Here is a 17,902-nt window from a genome sequence, read left to right on the forward strand (position 1 = left end):
ACCCGAGTCGAGTCGAGTCGAGTACCTACCGATGTGGATTCGCGTCAACGCGCCCCGACGGACGGTTGATGTTCGAGTCCAATTGCCGGGTAAATTTTCAGCTTAAATAACGACGACGTTATCGAGAAAGCTACAGCTACTCGTAATAATGTAAGAGTAAGAGTAAGGCTCGATATTCTTGCTAAACACGAACCAACCCGGATAGCAAATTTGTCAGTAGCGGTATACACTCAATACAGATACACATACTCTATACCTACTTACCTAGTACGTGCTAGTCGTGCTAAGGGCTACCCGGCGATGCGAGTATAGCGTTTCGCTCTATCCTTTGGTAATTGAAAGCATATTTGTATGTATGAGAGGACGTTCTTGTACATTTATACTTTCGACATTTCACATTTGCCGCTGCTCGTCTTCAACGACCAACGACCAACGACCAGATGGGTTGAATTTTCAGTCAGGTATCGTACCTATGTACCTATTACCCGTGCCAAGTCCAGTACCATCAGTAGGTATCCCTTGTACGAAAAGTATCCTACCAGTATACCGCAGGTAGACATTGAGATGGTGGCTGCGGGCACCGAGGCAAAGTGTCAGGCTGAATCGTAGATTGGATTGGATTGGATTGGATTGGATTGGATTGTATAGTGCGTCTATATCTCTGTAAGGTAGGTAAAGGCACTCGTAAAATCGTAAAACGTATACGAACGAACGATCGAGTCGGTCGCACGTACCGAATATGGACGAAATTTATCGTCGCTCGGCTATACTTTTTATTGTAAAGCAAACACGCGCTAAATGGTCATTGGTCGGTTTCTTTTGCGATAAAAATCGCGGTGCAACGTCGCTCGTTTTGCTTTTTTCATTTAAATGCCTTCAATTAGCTCGAAATGACGCGACACGACACGACGACGAGACGTGCAATTCGAGAGCTGATATAAAATTTTATGGAATCGACGCGTAATACTCGTACGTATTATCCGTCTATATACTCGTATTGTGGCAATGGCCATGTTTCTAGCTTGCTACACTGTGCTGTGCTGTGCTGTGCGGTTTAAAAACATCGGATAAATCGCCAATACGACCAGTATTAGGATACGTACGTTGTTGTTAATTCCGTCCGGCTCAAAGTTACACGTCCCCGTCCCCGTCCTCCCCTTTCCCGTCCTCCTCTCGGTTCCGACTTCAACCTCATTTGCCATAGTTTTTATAAATTGCTATAGCTGTATATTCGGCTTTTATCATTCTCGTAAAACTTGCCAATTAATCGCGCTAAATGTTACCGTAATGTACATACGTGTACGTATGTGTATAATACTCGCGTACGCTTTTGTTTTACTCGTATTCGTATACGTATACTCGTATCTATGTATTATGTGCGAACAAAGCCCCCGCAGCGCGGCGTTACGCGTCTATCCACAATGTATATAGATATACCTACGACTACGTATACGTAATAATTCAAGCATTTAAACACCCCATTTCCCGTTTAGTGTTCGCCATGGTTCGTGCCTGTCTGCCTATTACACCTATTAACTACCTACAATAGAATTGAAAAATACGTAGACGTACCATTTCAAGGTACTATGTACAAACTACAAAGTACAAACTGACCTTGCCTTTTCACCCTCATTCCGTTACATTTTTGTTGCATGACTCCGCAAGAGGAGAACGAGATTGAAAACATGCTTCAGACGTAGACGATCGTCGTATTCAGCCCAAGTACTGTGTATGTATTTTAAGTAGCGAGAGAATTTTCAAGTTGAACTTGGCAATTTTTGAATATTTCCATATTATTATTCCATCGCGTGATGTAAAAAGTAGGTAACGAAAAGTTTCACGTTTTGTTCAAATTACCTAAGTACATCGTAAAAATTGTTAAGCCGCTGCTCAATTATTAGAAACCGCAATAGGTAGGTAAATGGATTTAAAAAATCAGTAAACAACTTGAGCAAAATGCCGTCTAAATCTAATTTTCGTACTCCAATTTGACAAATGTACCCATACCCACAAATTTTCCTACGAAGATATTTTTGAAAAAATTTCCAAAAGGTTTCATAAAATGACTCCTTGATATACCTAACTACTAATGGCTCGAAAATTAAGTTTTTTTTCCTTTTTTTTCTTTGGTAATCGTAATTGCGAAAAAACTGCATTTTTTTCGACAAAATTGCAAAAATTACGCTTATTTGTTATAATTGCAAAAAAATTCTAAAATAGTGAAATCATCTGCTCTTTTGCTAAAACTGCCAACAATTGTTGCATTTTTAGCTAAAATTGTAATCACCTTCGTATTTTGTCAAAATTACGAGTAAAAACGAAAAAATCGTGCTTTCGCAGATTCTGAAAAAATCCCCTTCAAATAGAAAATTTTGACTTCTCACCCTCCTCTCAAGTCCAGCTTTCATATAGGTACGTCAGGTACGTCGTCCTGTTTCTTTAGAGTCTCCGTTGAACGTGCTCTTTTGATCTATCTTAGCTCGTAGTAGCGTCAAAATCCGAGTGCAGCATCTCAAAAAATTTCCTCACGTATAATTTCTCGGAAAACAGCGATGCCCGAATTCGGAATTTTTAAAACAACCCGCAAAAAACCAATGAATCAACTAGGGAGATCTATGGCGTCAGGAGCACGTCGTTTCAATTCGCCAATTCGCAAGACTACATTAGGAACTTGAAAAAAAAACACAAGAAACCAAAGAATTATCTGGAAGATTCTGCGCCAGAAGCACGTTTCAATTCGCAAAACCAAATTTGGAATTTTCAAAAAAAAAAAAAAAACCGCAAGAAACTAAGGAATAAATTGGGGGATTCTGCGCCAGGAGCATGTTTCGATTCGTACGTAGGTACATATATGACAAAGCTCGAAATTTTCAAAAAAAAAACACAATAAATAAACGGGGGGATTCTGCGCCAGGAGCATGTTTTAATTCCCATAATCGAGTTCAAAATTTTCATTTAAAAAGTCGCAAGAAACCAAGAAATTGACTGGGGGGATTCTGCGCCAGGAGCACGTTACGTTTCAATTCGCTAAACCAAATTTGAAATTTTCAAAAAATAACCGCAAGAAAACAAGGAATAAATTGGGGGGGGGGATTCTGCGCCAGGAAGATGTTTCCATTCGTATACGTATAGGTACATATGTGACAAAGTTCGAGATTTTCAACAAAAAAACACAATAAATCAACGGGGGGATTCTGCGCCAGGAGCACGTTACGTTTCAATTCGCAAAACCAAATTTGAAATTTTCAAAAAATAACCGCAAGAAACCAAGGAATAAATTGGGGGTGATTCTGCGCCAGGAAGATGTTTCCATTCGTATACGTATAGGTACATATGTGACAAAGTTCGAAATTTTCAACAAAAAAACACAATAAATCAACGGGGGGATTCTGCGCCAGAAGCACGTTTTAATTCCCATAATCGAGTTCAAATTGTTCATTGAAAAAGTCGCAAGAAACCAAGAAATTGACTGGGGGGATTTTGCGCCAGGAGCACGTTTCGACTCGTATTTGATGCCAAAATACTGGTTCAATTTTTAGAGTTGTCGAATGGTAACCATGCAACTTCGCACATCCTCGATCAGTGTGGAGAGTAACCGCTCGTAAAACCGAATCGCACGCCTCATTCGGGTGTTAGTGATAATGGAAACAATTTTCGGAAGGTCGTATGTAGGCCACCTACGTATGTAGATTTTGTACGAACTGCCGAGCCACTTTATAACGTTGACAAAGATACGAGTACTATACTCGTAGGTAGGCAAAGGCATCTATAGGCAGTAGATATCATGACGTATGTGTGTAAGACGTAAGTGTATATACGCGAGGTACTTTACTTATACGTAATAAATCGAAGAAAGTTGCAAAAATTGTGCACAAAAGACGTATAGTATACGACAGCGACGTAACATACAATACCTATTGTTGATGGTCCTTTGAATGGAGTAGGTGCCTGGCGTTTCGTCGCCCCGGCGCCCCCCCCCCCATCCTGTCTAACATGTGGCTGCCGGGACGGGTTTGTACGTATGTATCTGCGTAAGGAAAGTTCCCATTGGAAGAAGTATCGCAAAGGCGAAGCGAACAGTACTACGTGTATCTTTCTCGCTTTCAATAAACTTACGTATTTTTAGGGTGTGTTGAATGTATTCGTACAAGATGGAATACGCACGCCGCGCGGTATATTTAGGTGGATTTTCATCGTATGTATATGCTGCTTTGCTGCTTATTTCGATAATATCCGAACATCGAAATGCATTAGTGGCGAGGCAGCCCAGGTAATACATTATTATGGTTGAATCTCGAGAACTCTATAATTTTTTAAAGAAGGGTATCATTCTAAAGTAAATGAATTTCTCCGCCATAAGTATTTAAAAAGTATTCCCTACTACGTGAAATGTTCTTTCATACGGTTGAAAGAAAATTACAATTTTTCAAACGAATGTTTTAGAGAAGAATTCAATGAATCTGCGATGTTGGTTTTTGTAAAAAAATTTTCAAGTGATTTTTTTCTATACATGGTGTCTGTCTACAGGGCACTGTGAAAGTAGTGAAAATGTAGTGATTTTGAAAGTCAGTATTGAAAGTAGTGAAAAAGTAATTATTTTCAGCAATTCTGCTTGAAAAAGGTAGTGAAAAATGAAAGAAAGTGGAAAATCCAATTTCCCGCGCCCAAAAATTGTTTGTATTTTATTCCACTAAAACACCTCAAAACTGAGTGGAAGATTCGAGAGATGACCATGAATCTGAGACCATTCAAAAAAACATCGAAAATTCCTTCAAAAATGAATTAATTTTGTAAAATCCTAATTTCTCAATACGAAATTTTGAGGATTTAAAAAATTTTAGTGCCATTGGGTTTACCTATCATGATGGGAAAAAATTATGGGGTCTTAGAAATGGATTTTGAGAAAAACTCGAATTTATTTCTCAGTCAACCTCTCGCGAGTGGGTAAGTACTCGTAATTTGCAAAACTGATGATTGAAATTACCTAGACAAGGGTGTTGGAAAGAAAAAAAAAAAAGGGTTTTTGATCGAGCGTTAAGTTTACGATGGCTGACGATAGCGCGAGTATATTAAATTATGTATTTATAAACACCTATGCACGCGTACGACGTGGCGTGGCTTGGCGCGATAATGATGAAAAATTAATCGTCGACTTACCTGAATAGGAAACCAACATATAGCGAAGACTGTGACCACAATCACCACCATCCTCGTGACGCGTTTCTTGCCTCTTTTACTTTCAGCAGATACGTGCCCTCCGGGCGCTACGCCTTTCCATAATCGCATCAGCATGAACAGATATAATCCGCATATCAACGCTAATGGAATCGCGTACGATGTGAGAAAGAAAAATATCTGCAAAAATATTAAGAAAAAGCTCGGCTAATCTTCGTGCTGCACGTGTGATACGCGTTTATGTTTACCTATTACCTAATACTTACCTACATGTACATATTATGGCTATACATAACTTACGTTAGGTAACCCTATACTACCATTATACCATTATGTTTAGCAAAAGTTAGCCTGTATTCTATTAGAAATGGAAAATGTGTTTTGAAAAAACTTCGCCTTATTTGGGAATTTAGATCGAGTTTTTTTTCAGTTTCCGGAAATTGAGAAAAATCAGATCGAGTGAATTTTATGTATTCTACGTATCATAGGCCAACTCTTTTTTGGGCAAGTTTGCTTTAAAATGTTCCTTAGGATGTCCCCTTTAAGAAATAAGTTGTCCCGGAGGATCGGCGGCGGGGGGTGCAATTACTCCTATTGTCATATGCCGGACTAATAGGAGAGCGCGTGATATTAAATTACGCTGGCTCTGCAGTAGGTTGTGGATCATCTCATACAGGATGTTCTACAGCGGGTATCGAGAAATTCCCCTTATCAGCAACCCAAGCTACACGAGTGCGAATTCGTTTGCCGACCTTGTAAATTGAAGGGAAAATATGGCGTTGATTTTTCAACATCGAATGAATGTTAGTCAGCAATACTAGAGATTAATCATCGTTATTGTTACAATTTTTAGGATTTTTGTGGTTGTAGTTTCAGTTTCAGTTTCAGTTTTGTATTTTAGTGGTTTTTCTGCCTCAAGTCAAGAGTAAGAATTTCAACTATTACGTGGATAAACGCGATTACCCAAGTCGTGGTCGAGATAATTTCTCGTTGGAACGTTCGTAAAGATGAATTTTGCAAAAATAGAAAAAAACTTTTTTCAGAACGAAGAATTCATTTGACTCGACAATTTTTGACGGGCGTCAAGTAGCATCAATCGTCAAATACGCGCAACTACGAGTAAATTAGATCGAACGTAACGATGGTACGCTCGACTGCCAACCACTCGAACAGAAGTAATACAAATTACCAGGATAATGAACGCATCGTTGTACGTTGTACGTAATACGTATTGGTTGTCTCGTCAACACTCGTAAATGTAGACAGTAAACTATTAACTAACGTGGGCCGGAAAAAATTTCAATCTTTTAAGCAAATTGAAAGAGTGATTTTTTTTCTTTCAACATCCATTTATCTGGTGTCTTTTAAAGGCCGTTTTATGCGGCCAAATTGTCGGCATTTACGTTGGTTAAACACGCGACCGAGATTTCTTAGCGTGATGCTCGCATCATCGTAATTCGTTATACGAGCTGAGTTTTTTTTTTTACGTCCTCAGTGACCGATTTGATTGGTACCTAATTGACGTTCGTTGGATTGATCACCTGATGTTGATTGGCCTGTTTTCATCGAGCGAGTGCTGCACAATAAACCATACTACTTATGATTATATTTATGGCGAGGCAGTGTGAGAAATGAACATTTTTTTATATCGTGTATTGTTGGATTTTAAAACGTTTTAAAGTATCGGAAAAAATAGATCGATTTTTTTTCGAACTCTTATTTCAACATGCTGAGTCGTTTTAGTCCGGCATATGACAATAGGAGTAATTGCACCCCCCCCCCGCCGATCTTCCGGGACAACTTTTTTCTTAAAGGGGACATCCTAAGGAACATTTTAAAGCAAACTTGCCACTTGCCCAAAAAAAAGTTGGCCTTACTTACAAAATGGCGGCCATTTTGATTGACAGGTCAGCCAAAATCGCAGATTTTGCGTTTTAACATAGGACTTGCACGAACTTTTTCAAACTTTACAAAGGTAGATCGAAAGATCATGTAAAAATTTATCACCTGTCAAAATTTCAAGTGCTAAAGTAAGTTTTTCGATTTTTGGTGAATTTTTGAAAATCGAATTTAGGACAAAAATGAGGGAAAAAATCAAAATTTTACCAAATTGACCAAGAAAGCTGAAATTTGCGATATACCCTACTTTCGACATGCCAAATCGATGAGAAACGGTTTCAACCCGTTTTGAGCAGTTCTGGAGCCTCCAGCAGATTTTTGAATCTCGAAATTCCCACAAAATTCCATCAAATTGGAGTTGTAAAGCTAAAATTTATTCTAAAAACTAATTTCAATACGCTACGAAATACTGCAGGTGAATTTCAAGTCGTTTTGGATCCTTCAGCGACTTTTTTAAAATTCCTGAAGCCTCCAGCAGATTTTTGAAACTTTAAATTTTCACAGAATTTCATCAAATGGAGATGGAAAGTTGAAATTTACTCTACACTCCAATTCTAACACCCTCTGAAAACGACTTCTGGTAAATTTCAAGTCATTTTAGAGCCTCCAATGATTTTTTGAAAATTACTGGAGCCTCCAATTTTAACACCCTCTGAAGACGACTTCAGGTGGGTTCTAGTCATTTTAGGGCCTCCAGAGACTTTATTGAAAATTACTGGAGCCTCCAGTAGTTACCTGAAACTTGAAATTTCCCCAACATTAATTTATCAAATGGAGTTGGCAAGCTGAAATTTACTTCGTAGACTACGTGGTGGTTTCAAATGGTTTAGAAGCTTCCAGCTACTTTTAGGAAATTTCAATTTTCCAAAAAAACGCCATACAACCTATCAAAAAGTAGCTGGTGGCTCCAAAACGACTTGAAATTCACCAGCAGTCAACTTCGTAGCGTATTGAAATTAGTTTGCAGAATGAATTTTGACTCTCCATCTTAGTTTGATGAAATTTAGGGGAAATTTCAAGTTTCAAAAATCTACTGGAGGCTCCAGTAATTTTCAAAAAATCATTGGAGGCTCTAAAATGACTTGAAATTTACCAGAAGTCGTTTTCAGAGGGTGTTAGAATTGGAGTGTAGAGTAAATTTCAACTTTCCATCTCCATATTTGATGAAATTCTGTAAAAATTTAAAGTTTCAAAAATCTGCTGGAGGCTTCAGGAATTTTAAAAAAGTCGCTGAAGGATCCAAAACGACTTGAAATTCACCTGCAGTATTTCGTAGCGTATTGAAATTAGTTTTTAGAATAAATTTTAGCTTTACAACTCCAATTTGATGGAATTTTGTGGGAATTTCGAGATTCAAAAATCTGCTGGAGGCTCCAGAACTGCTCAAAACGGGTTGAAACCGTTTCTCATCGATTTGGCATGTCGAAAGTAGGGTATATCGCAAATTTCAGCTTTCTTGGTCAATTTGGTAAAATTTTGATTTTTTCCCTCATTTTTGTCCTAAATTCGATTTTCAAAAATTCACCAAAAATCGAAAAACTTACTTTAGCACTTGAAATTTTGACAGGTGATAAATTTTTACATGATCTTTCGATCTACCTTTGTAAAGTTTGAAAAAGTTCGTGCAAGTCCTATGTTAAAACGCAAAATCTGCGATTTTGGCTGACCTGTCAATCAAAATGGCCGCCATTTTGTAAGTAAGGCCAACTTTTTTTTGGGCAAGTGGCAAGTTTGCTTTAAAATGTTCCTTAGGATGTCCCCTTTAAGAAAAAAGTTGTCCCGGAGGTTTGGCGGGGGGGGTGCAATTACTCCTATTGTCATCTGCCGGACTATTTGGAGGTGGTTTCAAGAGTTCAGTTTTCCAAAAAAAAAAAAAAATTATATTTATGAAAAACCCTTTCCAAATTAACTTCTTATTTGGTGAAATTTTGATTTTTTTTCCACTTTTTGGCCCAAATTTGATTCTCAAAAATTCACCAAAAATCAAAAAAAATCCTTCTTTACACTCTTAATCTTTACCACAATCACGATTGCAGATGGAATTCTCGTACTTTCAGATGTAGTACAATAGTACATACATTTATTTTCACCAAGTTTTACGTATTTTTTCATCGCCATTTTAAAGAAACGTTGTAGATGACGCAACGTGCTTTATATCAGATGCCAAGAACTTATCCCAAGAGGCGAATTGGAATTCGGATTTTTATGGAAAACCAAAGCCAAACACCCGCGCCGAAGCGCAAACGTCTCAATTAACCCTGAATCGACTTACCCTACGGTGTGTAATCCGATAAAGTGCCAAAGCGTACGAGTTAATGAGACATGCGAGCTTTACGAGGCAAATGCTGCGTACGTCTACGTAGTACGTACTACGTACTCGTACGAGTAGTTAACCACGTCACATAACCGCAAGATTATGCAGCACGCTCCACGCTCGTAGGCTCAATCGTGTATGGCATGCTTGAGCACTAGCACTCTACTCAACACCCTGCCACACGTACATTTAGGTACAGAAGAGTGAGAAAAAAACATGCCTACTTTGGATTCAGATCAAATTCACCTGGAGAGTTTACTTCGAGTTGAAATTGATGTCTCGTGCAAAAAATTAAGTCATAGATGTGTGCGCAAGTTTCTGAATTTCTACCTCACCGTCGCTCTGAGCAAAAATCAGTGGGATTTGTCTCCTTCGATTACACGTTTCATTCTCTGTAATCTTCGGTAAACTGAAAACAACAGAGAGCTGATAGGTACATGGGTGAACTTATATACTTACTCGTACCATAGCCACTCGTAACCATTAAAAATTACTAAGGGTACTCTATTTTTGTAGCCGAGAAACAGCAAAATACTTAATGGGTATTCTTTACGTTTACACAATTATCCGAAATTTGCAATACACAGGTGAAGGTTTAAGAGCGAGAGCATCGTGCACGTGGCCCGAGTAAAATAGACGATAGCCAGCTCCAACATTTTGTACACGCGCTCGTGAAATGAGGCGAACGAACGAAAAGACTGCTGTCAATATTTGCGAATAAAATACTCGAGTACGAGTAGGTACCTCTACCCCGTACGTATTACTCGTACCTATATACCGAATGAAGGATAGGTACATATTTCGAATTCTATAACTTTACTCGCTGCTGAAAATTTTGAAAAGATTTCGGCGTTTTATTTATTTCATTATTGGCCGTATGGCGATGGCGATGGCGATGGCGCGGGCGTGTAGCCACTTTTTCAACGTGCAAGATTCATTCGTCAGGGACGATGAATTGAACGTGGTTAATAGCTCGTTAAAGCGGGCGTTTTCGCTCTTTCGTGTCGATGTCGTCGCGCATCCTTTTAAATATGTAATAATGTTGGAATACTCAGCATCAGCAGCCAGCTACAGCTTCGACGACGTGTCTTGTTATCGCACCCCATACCTGTACTTACGCTAGCTGTTGAAAAGTTCCAAGCAACAGGGATCGTATATGTAATTTTTAACGAGCGCTTTCCCATACGTTTTAATTCGCTTTTGTGCATGTCTAATAAACCTGTAGGATTGCGTAGTCAATGATAGACAGTAGACACCGGATAGTGTTCGAACTCTCCGACTCGTTCGTACTAAATTTTCTCATCGAAAAATACCTACGAGTAGGTAGTGAGATTATGACAAGAAAGGTATCCCAACTGGCCTGGAATTTCCATTTCCGGATGTTGAAATTATTAGTATTCCAACTTCATTGGAAGTAGACTTTTGTGGAAACATGAATTTTGAAAAATTTGCTGGGGGCTCCAAAATTGATCAAACCCGTTCGAAACTGTTCCCAATCGGCAATCGATTTTCCAAGTTTTAGCTCTTATTCCATTTTAAAAATCAACAAGAAATTGAAATACACATTTTAGCAACTGAAATTTTGGCCGATGATGTATTTTTGTATCATATGCTCTTTCGATTTAGATGATTTGCCCGGTTCAAGAATGTTTCCGCCTGTTGGGATACCTCCTTTGCGAGGATAATGAATATTTTTTCTCAGGAAATTCTTAAGACTGGTCAAATTCGTGGTCATACTGATGTTTATTTGATTGTACTTAATAATCAATTGTTTTTACGTATTCGTTTTTTGTTTGGTTTCAGGGGAATGTGGATTTTCACTACGAGAATAGAAAAAAATGACGAAATGGGTAAGTTATTTTTCGCAAATTTAAGCTTTATACGTACCTAGGTTTATTTGTTGAATTTGATTTTTTTTTTTATTATTTTCGACTTTTTGATTTTCAAAAGTTGGCCAAAAAGCGAAAAGTGCGCTTCAGCATTGAAATTTCGGCTGATGGTGGTTTTTCGCTGAAGGGTTTTCCAAACTCGGATTCTCGATCTGCGAATTCTTGCACGCGGGAGTAAAAATCTGTCTTATTATTATTATTTTTTTGTCATCGTTGTTGACATTAATTTTCAAGCAGTACGGTTTTATGCTCACGAGACTGATTTTGCATTTCTAATCGGCATAATACTAGCTAGCCAAAGGCAGACTACGTCGTCGCGTCGTCGACTTACGTACAGTTTAGCTCGACGAAGGAAAATCTGCGGCTCTTTCAACCATACAGCCCAACTCGGCTATAGCCCTATACCCGAACCAGGAACGAGTGCCTGCCTGGCTGCCTACCTACTCTACGTTCGTCGTAGATTATTTAAATTTTCCTTTTATCGTAGATAGGTACCGCACGCGGTGAGAACTCGCCCGTGATCCGCGAATCTCATTCGCTCGCGAGATGAAATTATATTAAAATTAGCTTGCCTAATAAACATTCGTATCTACGAATTTGGTACGACGACGATGGCTTAATTCTTGAAGGGTATGGCATGGCTAAGTGGCAGGATATTGCATAGGCAATAACTTACTGAAAAGGCAACTAATAAGGTTGCTCTATAACCTTTCAACGTCGTAACTTATGTAAGAGTAGTATAAGTATACCTATCTACGAGTACTTCAGTTTAGGAGTCTCGAGTAGACGATAATCGAGGGTTTTCTTAAATATAGAGGTTGGCTCATTAAGAATGCAATTCGCAGCGTAGAATTCGATAGTTGAGACTGCGAGTGGATTACTTTTTGAAATTATTTCGCTTACCTGGCAGTCTTTTAAATTCGCATTCTCCTATTTAATCGAGATCAATCGTATTTGGATTTATGGCAAATTTTTAAAAATATTAAGGTACGAAATATAAATTTTTTGAGCAAAGTGAACGAATGTGATTTTTGATGGGAGACTTCAATGCCAAAGTTGGGAAGGATCATGGCAGCCAAGTTGCAGGGAGATACGCACTTGGAGAGCAGAATGAAAGAGGTGAAATGCTCGTAGAGTTTGCAGAAAGACACGATCTAGTAATATGCAATACCTGGTTCAAACAGCATAAAAGAAGATTATACACATGGGTCAGTCCTGGAGATTGAGTCAGAAACCAGATAGATTATATACTTGTAAAAGGAAGATTCAAGAACACAGTGAAGAACTGTCGCACATATCCTGGTGCTGACTGCAACTCTGACCATAAACTATTTATGCTGCAAAATGCCAGCTAGTCTTGAAGCGCTGGAAGAAGAGGAGAGAACAATACTGACAACTTGACTTTGCAAAAATCAAATTAAAAGAAGTGCAAAAGAAATTCCAAGAAGAACTGGAAAAACAAAAGGAAGTCTGGTAGGAAGAAGAACAAGGTGTTGAGGAAAAGTGGCAAACATGGAAGCGAAAGGTTAAAACAGCAGCAGAAAAGTCTATTCCATTCAAAGGAAGAAGAAAACACAAACCATGGATGGCTCAAGAGATACTGGATCTGATGGAAGAACGAAGAAAAGCAAACAGACCAAGTAACAAATACACTGTAATAAATAATCAGATCATGGGAATGTGCAGAATGGCCAAAAACAAGTGGTATGAGGAGAAGTGCCAAGAAATAGAAGAGCTGGAGAAAAGGCACAACTCTAAAGAAATGCATTCCAAAGTGAAGCAGATGATGGCCACCCACAAGAAAAGGAGAAGCGGAATAGCATAGTGAGGAAAAGATGGAAAGTACTGTGTTTACAATCAAGAAACCAAAGAGGTATGGATCAGCTACATACAAGAATTGTATGGAGATGACACACGTCCGGCTCAAATGGAAGTTTCATCCACAGAAGAGGCACCACAAATTGAAATGTGGGAGCTGAGGAATGCGGAGAAGCAAGCCAGAAACCACAAAGCAGTGGGGGAAGATCTCATACCAGTAGACTTGATTAAACATCTAACACCAGAGTATGAAAAGGAGCTGCTGAAGATAATAAACAAAATATATGATGAAGGCACCAGAGTCCTGCACGGTATAGTTGATTCAACTAGTTATCTGTGGGAGTATTCAAATAATCTAAACTATTAGTTATCAACTAGATAACTATTGACAGCGCGCGCATCAAATAGTTACCAACTACTCCCAACTCCGGTTACTTTGAACGGTATGGTTAACTAGCTAGTTGATCCAACTATTTCTCGTTGTGTTAGGAGTACATAGGCAAGGGGTGACGAGCATACCTATTTCCGATAAGATTTAGGATAAATATGCTATAGGTGGGGATAATTCAACTAGTTGGAATAGTTATTCCAACTAGTTGAATAGTTATCTGAATAACCGTCCGACGATTAAGTTAGTTATCTGCTCGTCAACTATAACAACGCATCGTTAGACAGGTTGACTATTGCCTGCGATGAGTCACCTCTATAGTTAACCGGAGTTAGCGTTGCCAACCAACTAGTTATAACTATTAACTATACCGTGCAGGACTCTGGAAGGCACGCTGCCTAAGGACTTCAAAGCAGTAAGTTTTGTACCAATACCAAAAAAAACCACAGAACTATCCAGTGCCGGTTTTAAGGGGGGATTTGGGTGATATTCCCCCCCCCCCCCCCAGGGGTCAGTTTTTTTGGAAAAAATTTTGATGCTATAAAGTGGAAATTTTCCAAGCATTTTTGCGCTCTTGTTTCACTGAGATGGATTCCTATTACAAACCGATGTTCATTTTTTTTCATCTTTTTCGAGAAGAAGAAGCTTTTTTTTTCTTCTCAAGCCCACATTATAGGTATATTCCTACACGATTTACTTTGAATAATAATTTGCAGGCAAATTTCAGTCACCGAGGTCCCTCCTTTTTAAAAATTAAATAAATAAATGACATATTTATTCAGTGGCATGGCCAGGGAGTGGAGGGGGCCATTGTCCTTCCTTGCGAACGAAAATTTGACATAAAACATGCAAAACTGAATGTTTTTTTTTGTTGTTCGGACCCATTTTTTCTAAAAAATTTCGCTCTCGCAGTAATTTTACCTTCATTTTCATAATATAATCACCACACATCACGATAGGTTTCCAGAAAATGACTCCTAATTTCGATTTTTCATCCCTAAAAATCTGGTTTTGCCTCCTCCTTGAGGAAATTCTGACTATGCCACTGTATTTATTTGATTTCTGCTCTCCAAGAAGCTAAATTTCACCCCCCCCCCCCACCCAAAAAAAATGAGACAGCAAAATTGTTTGGTTCTGACCCAATTATCCCCCTCCAAGGAAAAATCCTGGCACCAGTACTGGAACTATCGCATTGATGAGCCACGCACTGAAGCTACTAATCTCCATCATGAATGCCAGAATTGAAAAGAAGATAGATGAAAATCTAAGTGAAACGCAATATGGCTTTGTAGCAAAAAAAGGGACAAGAGATGCAATTGCCCTGCAGAAAGTGATCATTCAAAGAGCACTGAATGCAAATAGAGAAATCATTGCTTGCTTCGTCGATTATGAGAAAGCATTTGATCGTGTCAACCATGAGAAGATGTTGGAGATCCTGAAAAAATACAACATTGATGACAAAGACCTGCGAATAATCAAGAACCTGTACTGGGAGCAAAGCGCTAACATCAAGATTGGAACTGAGTACTCGGAGAACAGATGTGGAATATAGAGAAGCGTGAGGCAAGGATGCCCCCTCTCACCTAGGTTGTTCAACGTGTACGCAGAAGAAATAATGAGGGAACGAACGGCAAGAGAATAAATGAAATAAGCTATGCAGATGGCAAAGATGACAAAGTGACCCTTGCTGGGACAGAAACACAGATGCAGGAGATGATTGACCAAATTAACAGTGCAGGATTGAAATATGGAATGAAAATAAACGCAGGCAAGACCAAGGTGATGAGATTTACAAAAGGAGAGGATAAAGAGGTCAAAATCAACATCGGAACACAAGAAATTGAAAATGTAAAGCAATTAAGATACCTTAGAGCGCTGATAAACAACGATGGTAGAGATCATAAAGAAATTAAATCACGGATTGGAATGGCAAAAACCGCTTTCAACAACCTTGCCAATGTGCTGGGAAATCGAACGATGCGTATAGATCTGAGAAAGAGAATTATGTGATGCTACGTATGGACCGTTCTGAAATATTCCTGCGAAACATGGACTGTGAGTGCAGAATGCGAGAAGAAAGTATCCGCTTTCGAGATGTGGTGCTATCGAAGGCTACTACAGATCGCATGGAAGGACTTCATTACCAACAAGGAAGTATATTTTAGTAAGAGTAGGAGAGGAACGGAAAGTCGTAGTTGAAGATACCAAAAACAGAAAGCTGAAGTATTTAGCACATAAAATACGAGAAAACGGTATTTTCATGCTAGCAGTACCGGGGAAAATCCAAGGAAGATCAACGAGAGGGAGGAATCGATCGGAGCTGTTAACAACAAACTCACCGGCCAACTCTCCCTGTAAGACCCTGAAAGAAACGATCAGATACGCTAGATACCAGCTAATATAGATGGAAATATACGTTATCTCCTGTAAAGGAGCGCGACCACGACGGCGATGAACGAATGTGAATAATAACCCCTCGAGTCAACTCCCACTCCCACGCATCAACAAACAGTGGTTTTGGGCCATTCTAGAGCCTTTGGTAATTTTTTAATTTTCTCCAAAAATTTCAAACCAATCTGAAAGGGTTGAATATAAATTTTAAGATTTATCATTTTGGTAGGAGCTAATTGAAAACTCTCTCGATCATTTTAGGCGATTTTTTAGTCAAATTCCAGGGTTAATTTGTGACCAATAATTTGTGAATTCCGGGGGGGGGGGGTATCTGATTTTAGATTGCTGACAAACCAAGTTTTTCGTGTCTGTATAATATTTTCAGTGTGGAATTTATAACCGAATAAAATCGAGTCTCGGAATAATAGATGGCTACGTAGGTTTTTTTTCGAGTATTGGGCAAACGATTGCAATATTAATTGGGACGCCGCGCCGAGTCGGTTTGAAAAATTGGCACCGAGCGTCCCAAGTTGGGAGTTTTTCGACAAAAGGGAAAAGCGAACGCGCGCCGGCACTTAAAACAAAAAGCATTCGCGTGTTTGTACTCGACGTAATTATAGATATAGATGTATCCACGTTAATAGATGTGAACTTTGGGCTGCAGGATGCAAAAGGCTGTCGAGTGGTGTCTATTGCCTATGCCTACCTCTCGTGCGTCTTGCGTCGCGCGTCGTCGTCTCGGCTCGCCTCGCAAATGAGCGAATTAATTGTGTCAAGTGTGATTGCAAAAAACGAAACGCCTGGTAAAAAGATTGATGGCTATTCGGCTAGCTAGCTAGAGTCAGAGCTACTAGCCGCTAACTAAATCTATAATTAAGTACGTATTACCAAAATACGTCCGCGGTTTACCTAACGTATTATTATTAGGTATAGGTATGTGTATCGTGTATGTATACCTAATCTAGCTCCGGTATCGCCGATCGCGTATTTTAGTTTCGTGATTTCGTGTCGATGAATTCGCATGCGACGCTCGAAGTATAGAAGTAGCGCGTGACTATCGTGCAAAGGCTGCTTTGTAGTTTGTACCCTGCAGGTGTGAAAATAGCTACGCAATCCGAATGATAACGCGTTTAACTGCGAAACGACGATTGTCGATTATTCGTGCGATCTATCTAGCCGAGTTTTTAAACGCAGGAACGCAGGTATACGCGAAAAGTGCCTAGTATGCTATATGTATGCTGTAAGTTGGTAACGCCTCCAGTCACCAAAAACCACCAATTGATATTTATCTGCGATCTGCGTGTAATTTTGGGTTTTATTTTAATACTTCACTATGTGGGTCACAAATGAATTTCGGTTCAATTTTTTCTGACATTTATTCATTTCGAACGGATTTAAGTATACTCGTACTTGCCTACAACAACTGCAGTAGAATCGACTCGAGTGGATTTTAAGATTTTCTCCGTTTGTAATGTAAACTCCTAATGGAATTGAACGATGCCTCCTACGAAACTCGTATTTACCATTCAACTATACGTAACTTATCAGATGAGAAATATTCGATCAGTTGAAAAAAGGGAAGATATTGTACGTTCTTTCTTACGAGTTCATATCGAGCTATAAATTTCCGTGCAGCGGGAGCGAATATTTTCACACCTCGCCGCCGTATATTAAGTACATATCCGTGTATCGCGTAAGATAAAAAGCAAAAAAATGTTCATCAGATGCGACGGTTGTTGTTCATTGGCAGTGCGAAGGAGTAGGTAGCCTAACCAAAATTCCGCCAAAGTTGGAAGCATTCTCAGATGCCCCAACCCCCAACCCACACCTAAGTATTGCAAAACGCAGCTTTTCTTTTTTCATTTTTCTAGCACCTGCGGCTGCGCCCATCCTCCATTCTCATCGTTCCATTTTGTTCTTTTGTTTTTCGTTTTTTGTACCCTACCGAAAAACCGACGTTTTGGAAAATTGAATAAATAAATTATTCGCCATTTCGTAACTCGCAAACGGCCATTATTTATTAATGAA

The 17,902-nt window shown here is 39.1% G+C and overlaps 2 protein-coding genes across 2 annotated transcripts in view; one reads left to right on the top strand and one right to left on the bottom strand.

The window, feature by feature from the left end:
• The window catches only part of LOC135843882 (allatostatin-A receptor-like), a 185,243-nt gene that overhangs the window by 137,442 nt on the left and 29,899 nt on the right, over positions 1-17,902 (bottom strand). Inside the window, exon 2 of the mRNA XM_065361924.1 lies at positions 5,158-5,355. Within this exon, the coding sequence (XP_065217996.1) occupies positions 5,158-5,355 (198 nt within the window). The remainder of the gene's footprint in view (positions 1-5,157; positions 5,356-17,902) is intronic.
• Positions 1-17,902, top strand: part of LOC135843899 (uncharacterized) — a 165,368-nt gene that overhangs the window by 40,388 nt on the left and 107,078 nt on the right. The window contains exon 3 of the mRNA XM_065361946.1: positions 11,192-11,238. The gene's annotated coding sequence lies outside the window, so the exon portion shown is untranslated. The remainder of the gene's footprint in view (positions 1-11,191; positions 11,239-17,902) is intronic.

Source organism: Planococcus citri, chromosome 1 (genome assembly GCF_950023065.1).
Source record: "Planococcus citri chromosome 1, ihPlaCitr1.1, whole genome shotgun sequence".
NCBI lineage: Eukaryota > Metazoa > Arthropoda > Insecta > Hemiptera > Pseudococcidae > Planococcus > Planococcus citri.